General features: G+C 33.4%; 3 protein-coding genes across 3 annotated transcripts; 2 read left to right on the forward strand and 1 right to left on the reverse strand.

Moving 5' to 3' along the window:
• The first annotated feature begins 66 nt into the window (after nt 1-66).
• LOC122395788 (fukutin-related protein) lies at nt 67-2,781 on the forward strand. The gene is made up of 3 exons (XM_043393645.1): nt 67-642; nt 732-989; nt 1,674-2,781. The coding sequence occupies exons 1-3, from the start codon at nt 178-180 to the stop codon at nt 2,439-2,441; spliced, it is 1,491 nt and encodes a 496-aa protein (XP_043249580.1). The 5' UTR covers nt 67-177; the 3' UTR covers nt 2,442-2,781.
• A 1,591-nt stretch (nt 2,782-4,372) lies between these two features.
• LOC122395791 (dynein intermediate chain 2, ciliary) lies at nt 4,373-8,060 on the reverse strand. The gene is made up of 14 exons (XM_043393649.1): nt 7,992-8,060; nt 7,821-7,928; nt 7,438-7,639; nt 7,248-7,355; nt 6,984-7,150; nt 6,835-6,918; nt 6,581-6,767; nt 6,357-6,518; nt 6,147-6,290; nt 5,969-6,075; nt 5,708-5,885; nt 5,398-5,629; nt 5,001-5,234; nt 4,373-4,899 (listed from the first exon to the last, which is right to left on the reverse strand). The coding sequence occupies exons 1-14, from the start codon at nt 8,058-8,060 to the stop codon at nt 4,719-4,721; spliced, it is 2,163 nt and encodes a 720-aa protein (XP_043249584.1). The 3' UTR covers nt 4,373-4,718.
• Nucleotides 8,061-8,798: 738 nt separating this feature from the next.
• Nucleotides 8,799-10,061, forward strand: LOC122395841. The gene is made up of 6 exons (XM_043393739.1): nt 8,799-8,873; nt 8,961-9,073; nt 9,178-9,295; nt 9,426-9,507; nt 9,591-9,777; nt 9,848-10,061. The coding sequence occupies exons 3-6, from the start codon at nt 9,227-9,229 to the stop codon at nt 10,059-10,061; spliced, it is 552 nt and encodes a 183-aa protein (XP_043249674.1). The 5' UTR covers nt 8,799-8,873; nt 8,961-9,073; nt 9,178-9,226.
• Nucleotides 10,062-22,925: the final 12,864 nt, after the last annotated feature.

Consider the following 22,925-nt stretch of genomic DNA (forward strand, 5'->3'; position numbering starts at 1 on the left):
AACTCTCTATACATGTATGTACAAAGTGAGTTGGCAACACCGGGTGAAAATAAATTGAAGCATGTACGAAGTATCGTGGCCTGTCAAATATTCAAACGTTATTTAGAAGTGCTATGACAAGAAAATTAAGTGAAAGAAAATTTGACATACGATGATACTGAAAATTACGCGATAACTATGCGCTTTAAGTTTGTAAAAACGTTGTTAGTGCTTGCACTATTAGGTAATATCATTCTATGGCATAGAATATGGAGGTTATTTGCAACACAAAACACATTGCGGTTGTTGACACCAAGCATGGTAACACCTGATCCTCCGCAAAAATTTCATCGCCGATTAGCGCGTTTGGTAACTGTGGTTATACGACAATTTGAAACCTTTGAAAACGATGTGACTTCCACTGTAGAGTCTGTGTTAGATTTCTTTCCTACTATACCAATTTTAATAATATGCAATGAGTTACCATATCCTCCTTTGGGACTGGACTTTGCCAATGAAAGCATGCAAAATGTTAAATTAATAAATTTACAACCAGAATTTAATAATTCATACGATGAAAGAAATCCACTTTTTTATGTGCGTACAAAGTATGTTTTATTTTTACCTGATGCTAGTCGACTCTCTACTAAAGATGTCATACAAGTAAGAAACTTGTTAATTTTATTAAACTGTAATCTAAAAGAAATTATCGATATGTGCACAAATGTTCATACAAAATTAATTTATTGTAGGAGACTGTGTCACATGTAGCAAAATTAGGCATTGTAATTGTACCAGTAGGAAGAATAACTTTGAATTGTATTGGCATAGATTTAAAAATAAGAGAATGGAGTCTCAAGTTTTCACAAGTTAAGGGCACTGAATGCGATGGCGTGAATGGAAAGCATGCTACAATGCTGGAGACAAAACTATTAAGGAAATTAACTGATCCTTTTCTCTTACCATTCACGGATGCATTATATATTCAGACAACTGCAATAGGTGCAAAGGTTTGTAATTTATGTTCAATTTTATTTTTTAATTCATTACACATTCCTATCTTTTTTTGTTGTTTATATACATCATGAAGAATGAGTTACTTTTTAAAATATTTTTTAAATGCAAATGTTTCAATTATATTTTTTGTCAGTTATATGGTCAATGGATGATAAGATGGATATATTTTTTACTAAAACGTAAATTAACATTTTTATTAATTTAAATAAAATTTGAATCTAAATTATGTTAGATAATATTAACATTTTTATTCGTTTTTTTTGTCTTTACATTGTGTTTGTTATGTTTGATTGCTGATAGTTTATAGAAAGTATATAATAACATATACTTTATTATATATGTACAATAAGTCCTCGAGTTATATGGATTTTATTATTTGAATAAAATTCAACTGTACTCTGGTATTCATACAATTTTACTTATGCAATGAACTTCAGAACGACTTAATATTGTAAGTTGAGGACTTCTTGTATACAATACAGGGTGTCCCCGAATAATATGTAAAAACGGGGTGAAGGTTCCTTTTGAAAAAATAAGAAAAATAAAAATTTTTATTTTTCTTATTTTTCTATGAGGAATTGCCTCCAGCCCGCTTTTATATATTATTTGGAAACACTCCATACATGTATTTTGGAGTAAGCAAGGCTCAATTTATTTGATATATTACGTGTTACCAGATTCATATACTGACAAATTATCAATTCGATGAAGGGAAGTCATTGTTTAGAAATCAACAATCTCAATGGAAGGTACAACAGTTGCACCTAAATCGCGAACGATTAATGTTTGAAAATTTGGGAATTAAGAAGGTTATAAGAGATTCTAATTCCATAGAATGGTATGGTTGTTCGAGGGAAAGTAGTAGATGTTTTGGTTCAGTTATAAATGGTGTACCATCATATATTTATCAAAAACGATATACACCACCTTGTTGCCTCTCAGGTTTAAGAAAAGTTGCTCATCACGTGTTTGATAACTTAGAAGAAGTTGGTATCAGATTTTGGTTAGAGGGAGGATCTTTACTTGGTGCTATGAGAAACGGTGATATTTTACCATGGGATCATGAAGTACAAATAGGAGTAAATCGTGATGATCTCGAACGATCACCATGGTTAATTAAAGCCATGAATAAACCCATTGTTGATAATCATGGTTTTGTCTGGATAAAGGCAACAGAGGGAGAATTTTTTAAAGTGCAGTATTCAAAGACAAATCATTTGAATGTGAACATACTTCCATATTATGCAAGAAACGGTTCTATGGTTAAAGATGCATGGTTTTTAAATCATAGGGATTTTCCAGAACAATTTCTTCATCCAATGTCGAGTATTGAATTTGCTGGTAGACAAGTGCCATGCCCGAACAATATTAGAGATTTTTTAGAATTGAAGTATTTCAAAGGTGTGATAGAAAATCCAGAACTCCCTGGGAAAATTTCCTTCTAGATTTTATATTTATTGAAATTTAATCTTATAGCAAACGATATGAATGCAGCTAGAAATACAAAACAATTCTTTACTTAACATGTAATTTAAATCATATAAGCAGTAATTATCTACAAATATAATAAGATTTTACAATTTTTTCGTACCACTTTAAATATCCGAATTAATATCTTCTACTAAGAAATGAAGTTAGGACTGCATTGTAGTGTTTTCAGATGAAAACTATTATTTTCCGATATTTTATAAAAGGTGATACAAGTGTATCGCGAAGTAAAGAGTTATTACTAATTTGGCAAGGTTTTCAATATAAAAATAAAAGGAAGGTTTAATGAAATGTTCTTAAAAATGTAGGTGTTATATATTTTCCCAGATTTATAATTGCTCTGTAGGCATTGATTAAAATTTTGAATTGCATTTAAATACTTTTACTACACTTTACTTCATTTTATTAATAATAAATTGTCAGATATTGTCACAAGTTCCTAAAAAAAATTTTATATTATTTGAAACATAATATTGAAATTTGTTATTTGACAAGTAATAAGAAAGATAGACTTTGAAATGTAGCATTTTATTTACAATTTTTTGCAAATGCATTTTTGTATATTACTAGTTAAAATATTAACAAATTATTCAGTTTAATTTTTTTTTTATACCACAGGTGTGCCAAAAATATAAAAATCTCTTATATTATAAAAGATATTTCTTATTTTTTATATTTTTATATGTTTCTTAGTTCAATTTGTTGCACATATTATTTTATATAATTCATAAGTATTATTTTTCATAGTACTGATAACAACCACCAGTATTCAATGATATAAAAAACATTTTGTTATTTTATTAATTTTGTTATATCTTATACTTTTAATATCTAATTATATAAATTATAACTGTTGATGATTGATGTTACTGTGATATATTCTTCTTCTCTCTATATATGTCATTCTTTTAAAAAGTATTTAATTTAAACACATATCTAAATTGAATATCAGATAATTTCATATTTAAAGTTTGATTATAGTGGATTTGCTGTAAGATATAACAAATATTTGTGTATGATTGTAACTTATATAACTATGTAATAACGATTCTAATATTTTGAAAAGAGATGAGAGACACTGTGATAACCAGTGTTTACTATATCTGAAATATCAGAAAATAAGATTTATGTAATGATAACATTTGATATTATTAAGTTTATACAAAGTATTTGTGTCACCAATTTAAGATTCTTATGCATATACAAAACTGTTTTATTTGAAAAAAACAGTACAGTTTTACCATTACCATATTTTTATTACAAATTTTTCTTATTAAATTTATATTTCTATATTTACATATATACATACATTTCATTTGTTCTCCTTCTTAGATATATGTAAACGATTTTACTGTTCGCATATAATTCGTATAAGCCATTTTCGAAATCACGAAATTATTCTTTAAAGATATTTTAAAGTAGTCTTCTATTATGAAGCTATGCCAGTACTGTTATACGGTATATGTATGGAATTGCAGAAACATTAACATAAATAACTCTATTTACAAAGCAGTAAATTAAAGTAGTTCATAATCATTAATAATTGCTTCTAGTTTAGGAAACACATGTTGTAGTAAATCTAGATACTAAATTTAAATTTGTAAATTGTAGTAATATTTTTAATGTATTCTAAATTTAGTGCCAATTTGTTTATAAAGATATAGATTATTAACATGTATTTTCTGTTATAGCAAATGTTAATAAAATGTTGATGTTTACAAAAAGAGAGTATTGTATATTTTTTTGCTAGAGAACTATTTTTTCAAGTAAATATTTAAACGAACATATGTTCGTTTTCTTATTGTTCTCTAAAAAATGTACATGTTATAATCGTAGATATAATCAACAAATAAGTAAAACTATAAAATTTCTACATACAAATAAAATATATTATGAGAAACAAAGGGTATTCTTCCAAATGAAACCCATGGCCAATCGATATGAAATTTGGTAGGGTGGGGCGAAGAAGCAGAGAGAATAGTCGCCAAATATAAACTTTAGAAATTAAATAGTTCTAAGATATTAATAAAAAAAAATGTTGGAAATTGTTTATACCACCACCTAAACATATACAATACGCTACACAAACAACTTCATTGCGTAATAACCCTCGCATCGTTGTAGTTAGATTTCCTTTTAAATTTCATGTCGATCGGCCGCGGTTGCTATTTGGAAGAATAGCCGAAACAAAATATATACGTACATACAACTTTTTTATTTTCTTAAAAAATCATTTAATTTCTTGCTTTTCTTGTATCTTCTGGTGGTACCAATATAGATGGTTCTCGTACAAAACTTAATAATTTCTCCAATTTCATAATTTCTAATTCTCGATGTGTTAGATGAAGTTGCCTTTTTGTTGGTTTCACTTTTATTCTGAGATTTGGTGACAATTTTAATGTAGTGACTGTCCCTCTGTTAATGTAAAATGAACAAGGAGTGTAAATATATCAAGAGATAATAGAGCAGTATAAGGTTTAAGTTATTATTTTACTTTGTATCTAGAACATACTTACTTATCATCACCAACAATAATAAATGGTAAATCATTGTTAAATGCTATACGGGTCAGTTTATTTTTCTTTCTACTAACAACTGGTTGACTGCATATTGGCCTGTATTTATTTACATTTAAATCAAATACTGTAACTTTTCCATCATTTGAAACACAAGCAAATACTGTTGAACTGTATGGAGCCCATTGAACATCTCCAATTGGTACACCAAGATCAAACATAAATAAAGGTTTCCTATAGAAAATATATTTTACATACATGATATTGTTAGTGTACATTGATTAGCATAAATTAGAAGTATTTCATATTTGATGGTCTGAATATTTTATTGTATGTACAAAGGATATAGTCAACTTAAATTTAATAAATGTTATGCTAAGTAATAATACAAACTTACATTCTATTATCTTCCCATATTTTTATCCTCCAGTCACCTGAACAACTTGCAAATATGCTAGAATTAAATTTATTAAATACTATTCTGTATACTGGCATGTTATGTGCTTCATTATAAGTCTTCATATAAACACTACTATATGCTGTATTGCATTTATAAATTGTTCCTTCCTCTGTTCCCACAAGGAATACATTTTGATCTGCAGGATGAAATGCAAGACATGTTCCACATCCTGAAAAAATATAGAAGTGCTGTTTGTATGACTTATAGTGTTAAATGGGATAAGAATGTTTGTATTAAATATTATTACCTTTAAGTGTAATCATAGTACCATCTGGACCAGCTATTGGAGGTCTGTCTAAGAACAGTGTCATTACTGTTGTCAAACCAAGATCATTTTGGTTTAATATCCAGTAATTTATTTTTCCATCAATGCTGACACTGTAGAATGCCAAATTTCCTTCTTCTGTATCTGGTGCCCAACATACCTTAAATATTGAATCAAAGAATGAATAGAAGTTTTGAATAATTATAAAAAAGTATACTATTTTTATGTATGTTTGTAACAAACCTCCCATACTATACCCCCATGTTTTTGAGTAACATCATTACTCTTATATTGTGGAGTTGTTGGTGGTAACATGACATTATACACAGCTACAGCACCATCCATGGTACCTTAATCATAAAAATGGAGATCAATTTTATTGTTATGCAAATATGTATGTTGAGTCTTTTGAATGTCTTACCAATAACTAGAAGGTGTGGATGTTGTTCACTGAAAGATAAACACATTACTGGAGAATCTATTGGGCAGATCCATTCTGGATATGATGGATTTTTCAAACTAAATAGGCACACTTTTCCATTTGTTATTGAACTATTAAATGACACTGAAACATCATACATGTATACATATGTAGTTATGGCATATTGAAAATTACCTAACTTTTACTAACTTGTTCCATAAGATACTGCAAACAAATCATAATATCTGCCATTAAAACATAAATCTGTGACATCATGCTTTTTAGTCTTTTCATAACTAAATTTCCATAAGGGCAATAATGAACCTTCTTCATTTTTAAATTCATCACTTGGATCATCCCAATATCTGTAATCTAGAAATATGTACGTGTATATCTTATTCAACGAAATATAACTATTTAAGAAAAATATTGACCTTGAGCTATATCATCAAAAATATTTTGGTTCACCATTCGTTCTAAAGTTTTTGCAGCTTGTAACATTCTTGATGTTAATGCCATGGATTCTGTTTGAGCCTTTTGTTTGGAATCCTCCTTTTTTGATGGTAGAAGCGGAATTCTTTTTTCTTTTTCTCTTTCACGTTCTTTTTGAGCATAATCTTTCTAAGACATAAATATATCATTCATATATGTATTTTAACGTGTTTAATTTAAAATAAAAAATACATACTTGATATTCATCAAAGATTGTCCATTGGAAAACATGGGCATTAAATAATGCTGTTGGTGGAGGTACAGTTTGTGTACTCATTTCCTATGAAATTAGTATAGAATCAATAGAAAGTATATTTTATTAAATTTATATTTTTATAAACTTACTCGCATGGGATTAGTATAAGTCAAAGCAGCCCTTTCACAAAAATTAAACTGATTTGGTATCTTTTTAGGTTTTACTGTTTCCATCTCTTCCTCATCTGGTTCAATGTCAGGTTCAGGTTCTTTGTGTTCTTCTTCTTGTACAGTTTCTTCTTCATGTTCAATTTCTTCTGCTTTTGTTAATTCATCTGTAATTATAAAATATTTTGTAAGAAATGTATATTAAAATTTGTGACATTCTCTTATGCTTTAGGCCATTCAAATCACCATCTTTCTCTTTCATAGTTTCTGTTTCCTCCCCTTCTTCTTCATCTTCTTCACCTTCTTCTTCTTCATCTTCATGTAGTACAGGTACTACGTCATGATGACTTTCAACTATAAAAAGAAAAAATTGTATAGTTTACTAAAGTATTAAATTATGAGTATGATAAATGATTTCTATGTTTTATAGTCTTACCAACAAGTCCACCTGCTAATTGTATTTTTGCTTCCTCAGAATCTTTATGTAATATTATTCCAGGCACACTTAAAAGAGTTACTAAGTGTGGTGGAGGAGGTAATTTTATAAATTCTTTTAATTTCCATGACCATTCAACCAAAGAATCTGGAACTCGCGTATTATGTATAGTTAGAACTCTTGCAAATTCTTCTTGTAATTCCTACAATTTTATAATATCATATGTTACTTTATTTTTTAATAATAAGCACATACAAAAAATAAAAGATACTAATAATAAATATTATAGAAAATATGTTCAGATAGACTATAATACTTGTTTAAGAGTATAGATAAAATTTAAACCATATTGGTATTATTGATCATTAAGATATTAAACATACTTCTTCTGATAACTGTAATTGATCTTCCGGCTTAAGATAAACTCTTCCACGCATCCAATCTACATCACCACCACCTAATTCATAACGACTCTTCATAGTACTTGTGTGCTAAATATGTACAATGTATTAGTATACAAATTTTGAATTATACAAAAACTATGAAATACTAACTCTTGGTAGGTCTTTGTGAGTGTCAGACACTGCTCTGGAAGTTGTTCTCCTAGTTGATGATGACCGCATTGTTCTTACTTTGCAAATTATCTATTACTCAACTGCATATAAAAATATAACACCCTTCAGTATGCACATATTACAGTCATGATTATTCAAAACGTTAAGTTTAAAAAAAAAAAACACTAATGTATTTTAATCTATGCCTTCATATATTTCAAATATTTTTTACAATAATATGAATGTTTGTTTCTGTATTAAAAATAGATTTTGTTAAAATTCTTACAATTTGAAAAAAAGAGTGTTAATATGTTTGTATGTGTAAGAGACTATGGAATTTTTTAGTTGTTTGTTGTATGTACTAAATTAGTTTTTATATTTAGCAAATAGAAAGCACTGTTTGGATAGAATAAACATGTAGGTATATGAAAAATAAACTGAAGTTCACTATGTCTTATTTATTTCTAGAAAATGTAAAGAAATGAGTTGTGGTTTCCTAGGAAACAATGCTATAGTAGCATTTGTACAATATTTGCTTCAAATAAAATGTTATAACATATTAATGTACTGTAATTATACTATTAGTATTTGCAAAACAAGTTACAAGTTTTAAAATCATTTCTAATAATCTTAATCACAAGTTAAAAAATATTTTGTTATTTAAAATTTTAAAAATTGTTTAACATATATTTCATATATAGTGAAGTATAAAATATTGCTTAATAATTATGAGTTTGTGTGCATTTTTTTGAAATTGTAGGCAATAATGTTAAGATACTCTGTGTAGTTATATAGATGAAAGAAAATCAATAATAGAACATACCATGATAATATAAGCATGCTTGCTCCTTGTAGATAAGACAGAATAATTTACAAATACTTGTGAGTAAAAATTTGGAAACCATATGTTATTAAGTATATTATTATATGATAGAACATATAATATTTGTACATTATATTATATTCCAGAATAAATTGCTGTTTTTTAAGTACCTTCTTAATGTATCTGTATACAAAATATGACAGTGTGTGAACTATAAATGAAATTTGTGCATTGTTATTAAATGTTTAAATGTTCAGAGGTATTATTTTTCTAGTTATTTCATAAAAAATTGTTATACTTGTATATGGTTATGTGTAACAAATTTTTGAATCTGAATGTTAAAAGGTTTGCATTTAATTCCAGATGAGTAGAGAGAATAAGTTTTTAGTTTAATATAAAGTTTTATTTTGTGATGGAAGATAGCGGAATTGATAGTGACCCAAAAAGTGTTAGTCGTATAGAAGATGAAAGACTTTTTTTGGTAAATATATAATTTGCTATAACTTATATGTATTTAAATTTAAGCAACCGTGTTATTACAACTAAAGTTATTAAAAGGATATAAACAGAATAGAAGTTAGTAAACAAATAAATAGTTCATAATATTTTAGGGAAGTGATAGTAGCTGTAGCAGCAATCAGACACAAACATCTCAACATAATTCCACTACTAAACAGCTACAAAAAAAACTCGGTATTACTGTTACTGTGCTTCTTTATTGTTTATTTGCACATTGTCGCTTGTAGTTTTTATTATACATTTCTTGTCTTGGACAGAGGCAAGGATCGAGCAGGCAAAACGTATTCAGCGTAAATCAGATTATATCAAGTTGTCAAAGTATGATAAGGGATGTGGTGATGGTAATGGTACTACTGGTTTGATATCAATTCAAAGGCTTCCAGTACCAACTAAAAGTAAAGAGCATCTTCCTCTTGTCGAATACTGGCATAGTGATAGTGAAAGGTAAACGTAGGCTTATACATGTGTAGTATTAGCAATTAAGTATTTTAAATATAATGCCTCTATTTCATAGTGAAGGTGAAATGACCCTCTTTCCAACATCCAAGTCAAAAGATTCTTCAAAGCACAAACAAGATTTGACTGATACATTTAGCATCGAGGAACTTAGCGAAGAAAGTGAAGATTCTTTGAATTTAGGTCCTGCACAATCATCTCCAGAACTTAAATTTATGAAATCTTATAAATGTACTAAAGAGTGCTTTCGTTGTCAGTGCCACATATTATAATTCATTGTTACATATATGCTTTGAGTATATTGCAAGTTAATTATGTTTTATGTATTGTTGAGTATTAATTTGATGTTTTAAGGTTCCATATAATTATGTAACTAGAGATTTCTTATACATGGGATAATGCAAACCAAATATAATAAGTATTTACATTATGTAATTTAAGATCTGCTGATTATTTGAATCTTCATATTAAAGGTCAATTAATGACTTTTATGTATTTAATATTAACATATATCTTCAAATCACGAACATTTAAAATAATGATTTAAATGCAGAGAAATGAACTGATTATTTAAAATATTTTATTATATACATTTGTTATTATTTTCCGTATGTTATCAAATTCTTTGATTATGTCCGCCGTATCCACTTCCTGTTTCAAGTTGAAATCACGTACTTATGTAATTACGTAATTGTACATTGATATTTTTCGAAAATTTATAGATTTTCTTATATTTCTTTCTTTAAATCATATTACGTTAGTCGATTATAATTAGATACGTAAGTAAATGGTCGCCATTGTATGTATTAGAAAGAGTTTGTGTTTGTATTTTCCTATTTCCTCTCAATAGTTTTGGAGAATTAAGACGTCGATTTTAATTACTAAGCCTTATTATTCGAGTCTAAACAAAGGCAGACACGATCTTATGTTCGTATTCTCTTTCTTTCTACGAGTAATTAAAATTTTCGCAGAGACATGTAGTCGAGTTTTGCCGTGCCAATGAAAATATATTAAGCATGTTTTACACACTACTGTTGTCGCTTTTCACATACTATACGAGCATAAAATATACAAATCGGTTCACTTATGAAAACGTTTTTTGGAAGCAAGTTTTGCGTACACGAACGTTCACGTTGTACGACAAGAGAGTCGGCGAATAGGACGTTAATTAATGGTTCGTACGCGTTAAATTTATTCTTCTCTCTGATATTCCGACAAGCTCGATTTTTAATTAAACCTACAGCGCAGGGACGCACAGGTAGGAATTAACAACCTGTTGAGGAGGAGAAATTGTTCGTTGCACGAAGCTTTCGTATACAGGGTGAAACGTTTGTCTCGTGACATTAAAAGTGTAATATTTACATATTAATGACAATTCTGATAAGTAAATACAGTAGAACCTAGATAATCGAATAATTGGATACCAGTTAATCGAGGTTTCCCCCTTTTTTTTTTTAAAGCGTGAGAATAATTTTTGTAAAGTTTATATCGATCTGGTGCAAGTTAACGTTATGTTTGAAATGTTCTTTTCATTGCATCGATGCAAGAGTTAGGCAGATCGCGCGTTAAGAATATTAATAGGAACGGTAACCGGAGAATTTACTAAAAGAAACGGATAACAGTGTGTACACACTGCGTAGAATTCGTGTCCATAATGGCCGTAGCCGCGAACTGATGCATGGTATCATGATGCATCGCGTATGAATATTTAAACGCAGTTGGTCCCGCGTATTGCCCTCGTATGTATAATATTATATGAGGGAGAAGTATTCACAGGCTGCGTCGTCAACACTGCCGGTACGGTCATAAATTAAACGAGAATTATGGCGTATTTTGTAACCAATTTTAAGTAATAAATTTCACCCCTTCGACGCACACGACAACCTCTAATGTGAGCGCCGCTAATGTCCCTTCATTTATTCGTACGTTCCAGGCGAAAATGAGAAAGGGAATCTTAAAACGAACGACTGATTCTTGTCGGATAACCGCGTTAGAAAATACTTTTTTCGATTTCATTTATTTTTCTTTCGTACAAATACACCTGACGATTCGTGTATGTTCCTTGAAGCTTTTTTATTTTAAATAACATTAGGTTCGAGGCAACGACGAGGATGATTGATTACATATCATTTCTCTGTTAATTCACGAAGCTTTTACGCGTCTTGACTATGTGGGTTACGTTAATTAGCATGTACTGGGTAGTTTCATTTGTATATTCATGTACTTTCCCTTTGGTCTAAAAAAACAAGATACTTTTATTTTCCTTGGGAGTTAGCGTGGAGTATATGTTTTACGTTGTTTTAAGTGGTTTAGAACTTATTGTTAGATGTTTATTCAGTTTTCAGGTATGATGGCATATTATAAAATATATCGTGGACATTTATAATTCATACTATAAACAGTCCTTCAAGCAGAATGTTATTTAAAGTTATTACGGGATTTTAATTAATTTCTAAGTCTTGTTATCTGCGACATGGGAGCTTGGTAGGAAGCCTAGTCTATTACGGTGTAATGCGGTATAGTAATCAGTCGAAGTACCGATTTCTCGTGCCACGGCAGCTAAACTTCACCTTCGTATCTAACCCCAAACCAGTAGAACCGGATTTCGGGAGAATATGTCCCCCAAGGCTTGAAAAAAGAACCGAGTAAAGTAAAGAAGCATAGAAGAATTTCGGTGGTACGTAGCATCGGGTTTAGACATTATACCGAAATTGCGTGACCCTAACTTCCATACAAAACAAGTCCTCTATCTCATTCTGCATTTTCGCGTCTCTTGTTTATATACGATAAATATGAATTGATTTAAAAAACAGCATAAAAAATCATTTCTTTATCATGTTTTATTGGGCTTACGTAGGCATAACATCTTCAAGTTTAGTGCAAATGAAATGTTTAAACGATCATGGTGATACGTTTATAACATATCTCGTAAAGTATTGCGTTTTCAATGGTCGTGACTTTACACTTTTATGTGCAAAATAATGAGTGCAATCGATTTACGTGAAAAAATTAAGTTTTTCCTTCATAAATCTTTTCGTATCTTCGCTTGTCCCGGTTTCTAGAATCACTCTGTATGCAAGATTTATGTTCGAATTTCTTCCTGAAAAAATGCGAGGGGACTATTTGACCAACCCAATAGAATCACGAACTCGTCGTGACGCGGGCATTATACAGCGGGATCGCTTCCGTGCACCCGGACCCGAACAGTCCACCGAACACAGATCATGTATCGCGATCGACCTACGACTCCAGGTGCATCGACCGTCCATTTCCTTGTCGGGGTGAAAAACAGGAGATCGTTTGCCTTTTGTGGTGGACAGATAGAACGAGACGGAACGTAAAAGGGAGACGCGCGAGAGAGACGGGGCTGGTGACCGCTCTGACCATTACTCTCTCGCAGCGTGTCGAAAATTTTTAAGGTCGACATAGTTCGCGATCCCTCGGAATACCGGGGAGAAGTTGCACCGGCATTCTTCAACAGCGTCGGTACGACATCGTGTCGTGACGTTTCGCGAAATGGCCCACCGGTTGGCCGATTACGGCTACGCCAATGAGTTTGTCCCGTAACGGGGCTCGAACTACGGTCCGCTGATCGCGTACTCGAAACCCATCGCTTCCTGTACCAACGACTTTTTTCTCGGGTGACCGGGCTTAATTAAATACCGGTAGACGGAGGCATCCGTGTCCTCTTCGCGGAGGGCCGCGCTTACGTGACTGCAACCGTGATTTTACCTTGCAAAGGACGGTCACCTTGGTAAAGAGGTGGTAAGACGCGATTCCAATCCGCTTCTCCCAGTAGCCTCCAAGCCAAATAATTTTGGCGTAGGTCATTTTTCGAAATTGACCTTTGAAACCTTTAAAATCTTCAATCGTCATGGCCGCCATTATTGTAATTCGTTTGTTCGAGTCACGGTATTGCACGTTACGGTATTTCCATTGTCTGGTTTTGCGAACTTTGGATTTCTTCTTGAACCGATTTTTTCCCATTGGTCGCCGGATTCGAAGAAACGCTGGTTATATGGCGTGCATTCTTATAAGAGATCCTGCAGGGCATCGAAATCGGTTTATTAACACGTCGTTTCCGCGCGGGTCAAGTAAATGCATAATGTATTACCTCTTATACAATATTTGTTAAACTGCGACCGTAGTCGAGAACAGACAAAAAGTATAAAATGCGTTAACAAGCGTGTATGATATCTCCACTTAATCGTTACAACTTTCTCACGACCAAGTGTCTGTATTAGTAATGTATTCTAATTATTTAAAAATAGTTTTATTCAATTTACGTTCTATCTTGATATAGATACAAAATACTAACGCTTTCACAATATTCCCATTTATCACGTCTATGTTTACGAATAATAAAATACCTAATTACACGTGTATTCAAAACACGAATTTTTAATTCGCTAATGCACGTGGCATTGGGTTTCGTATACACGAGATGCAGTACGCGTTTAAAACCATAATCTCTAATTTCTACCATCGTCATTTTGTCCAGCTCCGGTGTGCAGCTGTTTACCCTTACGCGTGTAGTATAAAAGGACCCGTGGACTCCATGAATGAAGTGAAGCGACCACGTGATGCACGTAAGGAGCGCGTGCGTAAAAAGCGCGGCAGTGGTTTACGCGCGACGGCGCTTGTTCGGTGATAGGTCGACAGATGGCGGGGATGTCGCGTGGCGGCTGCTAGAAACACCTGACCGCTGCCTAGCAGTGCGGCATGGACTTGTGCGGCAGGCGCACACTTCTTTTAAAACAGGTAGCACGCGCGACCCCGGCTAATTGTTTTTATTTTCGCGTCCGCGAGCCGCGTTCGGTTACGATCACGGGAGTGACAATCGACGACAGTGCGATGTCAGCTGACTGACAGCCTTACGAAGGGACGTGGCGGGACGGTGACGGAACGACAAGGATTCGCGAAGTTTCGTCGACCCTTGCGTTTCTCAAACGTGAACGCGGTCCTGCGTGCGCAGTAATTATGACAGTCCGTCCGATCTGCGCACGCATCGAGCACGCACCCTCGAAAGGTTAACTTCGCGTCGGATCGGTTTGAACGCGCCGGGATCCCGAGTTCTCTCGATTGTCGTCTTCCCTACGATTTATCCTTCATTCTTTTTAATGATATGCGATACTTGGCGGCACGAACGCCACCCCGTGATTCGAAATTCCCGCTTCGAGCGCTCGACGATTTCGAGCTTTCGTTTTCGAAGCGTCGATATTCGCGATTCGCGAAAATGTGATCGATAGCGTCCTCTGTCGCGCGACGGATACTTCGTGGCCGGGCGAGTGCGTCTTTTTTGCTTTTTTGTTACAATGACGGTGAATCGATCGGTGGTGACGATGGTGTTGATGTTGGTGACCACCGTGATCGTATTGGTTCACGCGAAGGATGTGACGACACTGGAGTACGACGACCTTCTTCCGGCGAACGAGACCAACGCCCGGCATCGCGTCGATACAGGTGCGCATTGTTTTCTTTCGTTCTTTTTGCGTTTCGAGCTAGGGGTGCTTAACCTCTCCCCTCGATGGCTTCCCGCCATTTTGACATTTTAAGTAATTTGTTAATCGTAGACATTATTTCGATTTGTAAGTTCATTCTTGTACGATTTGAAGCACAATTAACAAAATGATTGGCATAGGTAATAATTTGACGATCAAAGAATTTTAATATTTGTTATTAAATTAGTGTTGGGACTATTCGAATGTATTATTTAGACATTTAACAAATATTTGAACTAGACAAAAAGGACAACCTAAATGTCAACTATAATAAAATGTAAACTTAGATGAAATGTGCCAATAATTTTGCAATGTGTAAGGAACTATTATATTTAGTTCTTTCGTAATTTAGAAACGTGATTTCGCCTTTATTTACGGCTTCATTAGATAAGGATTTAATTTATCTGTGTATTAATATAACAATATTAGATTTTGTTTTCTTATTTTTGGTATAATTATTAAATGTTTTCCTGTGCTAAAAATGAAGACACGAATAATATCTTGATGAAAATTGTTTTTTAAATATTGAAATTATTTTGAAGTAAATTCAAATATTTCTTTGGAGTATTTTATAGTAACTTGACCACGTTTATTTTGTATATTACATCTAATGTCGCGCTGATAAATTAATTATTATATAATAATATTAATACATAACATTCTTTTCATATATCTAAAAACAGGAATATGTACACACCTAAGAATTTCTTAGACAATACTGATAAATTAAGTTATCTTTAGAAACATTTCTATAGAGTTATAAAATTAATTTTTGCCACGACAAATGAAATCTAGATAAAATGCGTTTATTAAATTTTATGCAAATAGAAATTACTATTTTTTGTTTACATCGTTACAATTCCCGGTTTATAAACAAACGAAACGGACCAAAGATCCGACACGTCTGCGCAGCGTTGGTTTTATACGCGTCACGATTTGCATTGAATGTCGCCGCTCATTTAAATTATCGAAAGTGTCGTTTATGCTTCTTGCACAATGTGTGTCACGATGCTTCTATGAGACGTACGACCTTACTATTGGCGCGGTATTAGCAATGTTAATCGAATCAACTATTTTCTATAACATATTTCCTCTTTAATTACGCGTTTTACAAATACGGCATCGCCCCGTAGCATTTTCGTTCGAAAGGAAAGTCGAAGTTAACGTTGACAATTTCCTCGCGACAAATTCTGCAGTTTTCGTTGAAAAAAAACAATAGAAAAAAACGTTTGCAGTTCTCTGCTCGCCGCAGTTGCGTTCTCTCGAAATCAGTACTGCGACGGTGAATGCTTGAACTTTGTTATTCGTCTCGGATTTGCCGAGGAAGAATGACCTTTGCTCTAACGCTTCTGTGAAAGTATTATACGTTCGCCGAGCGAGGCCTTGTGCCTTTCCGAAGTTGTCTTCTAACGCACGCCTAGTTTTCAAGGGGGAAATTTCATTTTTCCTTCACTATGTGGGACGTAGACCGTCGTATATACCCAGGTATTAAATATCGTTAAATAACAGTTGCAAGAAATGCAAATACAGTTTCAAATTATACGTAAAGGTTCGTCGATATTAAATTTCATTCTTCCATACATATTTGCGGTTGAAATCTTTGTACAACAGTTACTTGATTTTCAAAATTTTCTGTTACATCAACAATGCACTGTAGAGTTACTTCTCACGATACTTTTCGTGATTTTTACTTCGTCATATTCGTACGAAACGATGTCCTATGTTCAATCGAAGATTCGAAGTATTGTTTACATTTAGAAACATCGTTCATTGAATATCAGCCACGAGTCTATCGTAAATTCATGTTTGAATTTTGCTAACATAATCTTGGGACTCCCTGCTAAACATTCTATCATTTTAATCGCTTTAATATACTTATATACACGTTTGCTGCGTTGAGAATCGTAAATGCAATGCACCTTTATTACGATCGAACAGTCTTCTTCCAAAATGAGGTCGCGTTCGTAGGATAAAAATTTCCCACAGCGTCGATCGTTCGTCGCTGGACGGTGTCCATCGGTTTAATCGCGCTCGCCTAATTTGCATTCGCTTAGAAAGGCGGAAATGCGTTTCTGCGCGTGTCGAACGAGGTGTCCCGTGTGCCAACTCGACGAACCCTCAAAGAGGCGTCTAACTGTGCGTGCAAATTACGCGCGCGATCGCGCTTTCTATCGGCGGCCAAACGCGTCGCGTTAAATAGAATTTGACGCCCGGCGTCGCTAAACTCGCTTCCCCGGGCACGTTTTCTGATCGATTCGTCGGCGAATAATCGACAGTCGGGCATTCTTTGCCCGGGTAGCTCAACTACGTACGTGGTCGCCGGCGCGAAACAATACAGGATGTGATGCAACGAGCAACGTGTCGAAACTTCGGTTACAACGGGACCGATTCGGAGACACTCTAACCGAGTGATTACGAACAATCAAAAGTGTTCTGATTCGGTAAAACGAAACTTCGCGTACACGCCTGTGCGTCGTTGCGATCGGACACGGTCTATTGTACAGAATTGCATTGTCCCTTCCCGCCTGACGACCGAATTTGATCTACGCGCGGATATAGCAACTTAACCCTTTGCACTCCGAATTGTATTTGAATTTTGTTACCAGCAGCTTCCAACGCTTTTAAGTGTTTTGTTTAAAATGTACGTTAGCTAAAAAGTAGGGAAAATTTAAACAAATTCAATTAAATATCTGTTTTATTTACATTATTGTTGTATTTTTTAATTTTCAAGTGTATGATATCTTCTTGGTTTGGACTTGAAAATTTAACCCTTTGCACTCCGAATTGTATTTGAATTTTGTTACCAGCAGCTTCCAACGCTTTTAAGCATTTTGTTTAAAATTTATGTTAGCTAAAAAGTAGGGCAAATTTAGACAAATTCAATTAAATATCTGTTTTATTTACATTATTGTTGTATTTTTTAATTTTCAAGTGTATGATATCTCCTTGGTTTGGACTTGAAAATTTAACCCTTTGCACTTAGAATTATATTTGAATTTTGTTACCAGCAGCTTCCAACGCTTTTAAGTGTTTTGTTTAAAATGTACGTTAGCTAAAAAGTAGGGCAAATTTAAATAAATTCAATTAAATATCTGTTTTATTTACATTATTGTTGTATTTTTTAATTTTCAAGTGTATGATATCTCCTTGGTTTGGACTTGAAAATTTAACCCTTTGCACTTCGAATTATATTTGAATTTTGTTACCAGCAGCTTCCAACGCTTTTAAGTGTTTTGTTTAAAATGTACGTTAGCTAAAAAGTAGGGCAAATTTAAACAAATTCAATTAAATATCTGTTTTATTTACATTATTGTTGTATTTTTTAATTTTCAAGTGTATGATATCTTCTTGGTTTGGACTTGAAAATTTAACCCTTTGCACTCCGAATTGTATTTGAATTTTGTTACCAGCAGCTTCCAACGCTTTTAAGCATTTTGTTTAAAATTTATGTTAGCTAAAAAGTAGGGCAAATTTAAACAAATTCAATCAAATATCTGTTTTATTTACATTATTGTTGTATTTTTTAATTTTCAAGTGTATGATATCTCCTTGGTTTGGACTTGAAAATTTAACCCTTTGCACTCCGAATTGTATTTGAATTTTGTTACCAGCAGCTTCCAACGCTTTTAAGCATTTTGTTTAAAATTTATGTTAGCTAAAAAGTAGGGCAAATTTAGACAAATTCAATTAAATATCTGTTTTATTTACATTATTGTTGTATTTTTTAATTTTCAAGTGTATGATATCTCCTTGGTTTGGACTTGAAAATTTAACCCTTTGCACTTAGAATTATATTTGAATTTTGTTACCAGCAGCTTCCAACGCTTTTAAGTGTTTTGTTTAAAATGTACGTTAGCTAAAAAGTAGGGCAAATTTAAACAAATTCAATTAAATATCTGTTTTATTTACATTATTGTTGTATTTTTTAATTTTCGAGTGTATGATATCTTCTTGGTTTGGACTTGAAAATTTAACCCTTTGCACTCCGAATTGTATTTGAATTTTGTTACCAGCAGCTTCCAACGCTTTTAAGTGTTTTGATTGAAATTTACGTTAGCTAAAAAGTAGGGCAAATTTAAACAAATTCAATTACATATCTGTTTTATTTACATTATTGTTGTATTTTTTAATTTTCGAGTGTATGATATCTCCTTGACTCGACAAAGGAGCTCCTGAGATAAAAATTGATGTCGAGTCACACTCGACTTAGGTTAAGGGTTAAGGTTCCCGCCTGTCTCTTTAAATTTCGTTCCTTTCGTCTTAGAGTTTCATAATTTTCTATAGAAAACTTGAAACATTGAGTACGCGAGAAAGAAGGTCCACGAAGATAAATAATTGAGTTTGAGTTTTGGGCGTGTCCAATTAATTCGCGATTAAAAAAATGTGCACACCGTCCGTGGACGATGAACGGAATCGGTCGTCGCGAGTTACTTTAGAATTTTGCGACAGTGTCTGGGTACATACGATGCATATGCATGCACCAACGTAGAGATGGTAAACGCTGCCAACGTAGAATTCTTTTTCAACCTTGGTGCCAATGGTGTCTGTGTACGTGTCGAGCCTGTTGTTAAGAGGAAGGAATCGTGTGAACGTGGCCAACGGTTATCTGTGCCGAGACTGATACGCCCGGAGGATTTGTTTAACGGTACGGAATTTACGAATCGTTAATATTATTTACGGTTCGAACCGTGATGGTTAATAAATCACTCCGGGACCACTTTCAGCAGACCCAACGGGCAATAACAGGCGACTGTTTTTTTGTTCCTCTTTGACCGTATCGTTACGTTACAATTAATTTTCTTTCCAGCTGCGTGATCCGTTGCGTTATCGTATGAGTAGAATTTGCAAAAAGAAAAGTCTCAATAATCGGTTTGTATTTATAAAAAAATAGCCATTGACTAGATTTTTTCGTGTTTAAGTTCTTTCTGGGACAGTTTTTATTAGATTCGAGGTGAAATATAGTAAATTAGCCTATCCCTTAACGCTCACAATCTTCAAATTGCTGTTGTAAAAAAATAATCGTACAAACGCCTTTAAAGAGTTGTCAAGTCTTCAAACAATTTTTTTCACGACTAAAATCACAATTAATTTGAAAATTAAAGCTTCTTCTTTTCAATAACTTTCCTAAAAGTTAGGATTGTTTTTTCTTTTTAACAAGAATGAAACAGTGTAGAAAGTTTACAACCTGTTTTAAACTCTAAAAACTCTAATATACTTGTGAAATTAAAAATAAATCTATTATCAGCAGGGATGCTGTACAATAATAATCGTCGAATATTTCTACTTTTCAATGATTTAAACGAACGTTGGCGGTCAACACTTGGCCTATGTTACGTTTCAAATTATTGGATATTATATTAAACATTTATTAGTAATGACGCTTCGCTGTAGCGGTTATTAGGACGCTGTCTGTTGTTTTTAAACATATACATACGTATCTAGATTCTGGATATTCCTGAATCTATCGGGTGAATTCTTTTATAAGAATATCCTATTTAACATTAGTCGTTTCAGTTTTGTATTGTATTTATTGGATTTCCAACACAAATTTCTGAAAATTCGAGTTTTAGACTTTAATTATTTAAAAAAAAAGCCACCTGTATGGTACAGTTTTATATCGTGGATAAAAAATGTGTTTGGAAGCGCCAAAAGTGAAATAAAAGAAACACCATGGAAACGCCGTGATGCGACCACGGTGTATAGTCACGTTCCCCTGCGATTTGATAAGAGAATCTACGTACAAGATTGTGAGCGGGGCCCTTATCTATTTTCACCGTATGTGAAGCTAGTTACACGCGAGAAGCAAAATAGAATAAAAGGGCAGGTTTCGTGCCGGGGTCTAGGAAGCCTCGAAGATTAATGTACACGCAATGTTAAATGATCGAGGGAGATTTAATTAAGATTAACCCCGCCGCGTTGGATGATTCTTCTAATTCGCGGGTACACAGTGTTGCACTTGTATGGAATAAATATGATTTATCGTAATCTCGTCCTCTCGGGTCCAGGAAGTACCACGGCTCGCAATTATTAACGAAATAGCTGCGAAGTATAAATAATTGCTCGAAGCAACGACAAGTTTACGATTTAGATCCATTCGATACCGCGAAAAACTGAACTCTGGACGAACTAAAAAATGTTTTTAAATTATAAAGTAATTTAAAAGCGGACAAAATGACCCGTTCGTAATTTCTAATAAAAATTGTAAAAATTGTACTGAATTTTTGAAAATTTTCCGTAGTTTTCTATAAGAGAATGAATGAACATTTCTTCAAGTATTTAGTGATAAAGAATATTTTGGAAAAGGGCATCCAAGAAAAAATGATGAATTAAGTAACTTTTAAAAAACGACCAGAAAACCGAACGTTTCGATCTTTGGAATAAGTGAACGTCGAAGATCGGGTTTATTAAAATTGAATAATTTAATCGGTAGTTGCTTCATACGCGTGTAACGTTAAGGATAATAATTGTCACGGTCGCGGCGTGCTCCTTAAACCGTTGCGTATTGCCCGGTACATGTTACGTGTATGGTCGTGTAACGCGACGCAAGGATTTCAAGGTTTCGCCCATATGGGTATGGACAGCTTTGCCATTCGTCCGTGTCGCGCACATGGACACGGTTGGAACAAGATTTAAACGAAGCTGCAATAAATCATGCATACTTGCCATTGAATGTTGCACGGCAAAACCAGTTCTCTAGCATTATTGGCTTTTTCCCCAATGATTTTATTGGTCTAATTATCGTACCGTATACGTGAAATCGAAATTTCTCCGACTACTTCTACAGCACATTTTGCTAGTTAGTGATTCACCACGCTTATTTCACGAAAGCATTTGCAAGGTTGTCGTTCCATGGTACTCGATTCGAATCATGGGAAGTTTTATAGTGTTTCGAGTAGCAAAACGTTATATTGCTTCTGAACAGGTTTCTCGAAAATTTTTAATTATTACTTGACATTGAAATGTTTAAATAAACAGATATTACCCGAGGCGTTGAATGTATTGATTCCATCATCGGAATTACGCGTATATCGTAATCGAAGGCTTGCGTAAACTTGTAAATGATTCAATTTACACGTTTGTTCCGTGTTTACTGTCGTGTTTTCGTATTAGCTCGCAGAAAATCACGCGCGAACGAGGGACTCATGAAAGAACCATTTTCTCGCGGTGTATTTTAGTAACAAGCTGACAACGAGTGGTCGCTTTTTCTCGCGTGTTCGCATTTTCAGCCCGTCTGAAAAGTTCTCCTTTTTCGGTGGACTTTACGAGCTGCTCGGAATACGTACGCTCGCTCGTTCGCGATTCGAAGGGTGTAATTTTACAACCAATCACGATTAGGGACATTAACTCGTTCGAGTTCTTTTGCCAGGCGAACGCTGCTTGCATTTTTCATGGTCGTTTCGTCCCTGATCGTACGTAGAACAACGAGTACCGAAAATCTCTTTATTGCTGAATTGCCAGTTCCTCGAAACGTTTGGAAGATTCGTGAAGACGTGGTGTTTCATCTTTCGTATTTGTTTCGAGGAATCCGAGAATTTACTGTGTTTCTTCATTTTTTTGATTTGCACGATCGAGAAGAGTGTCGTTAACTTCTAGATGAATTAAAATTTAACGATTCGAGCACAATAATCTTGAGTA

This window comes from Colletes gigas, unplaced genomic scaffold (assembly GCF_013123115.1).
Source record: "Colletes gigas isolate AHSC1104 unplaced genomic scaffold, ASM1312311v1 Colletes_gigas_Sc00006, whole genome shotgun sequence".
Classification (NCBI taxonomy): Eukaryota; Metazoa; Arthropoda; class Insecta; order Hymenoptera; family Colletidae; genus Colletes; species Colletes gigas.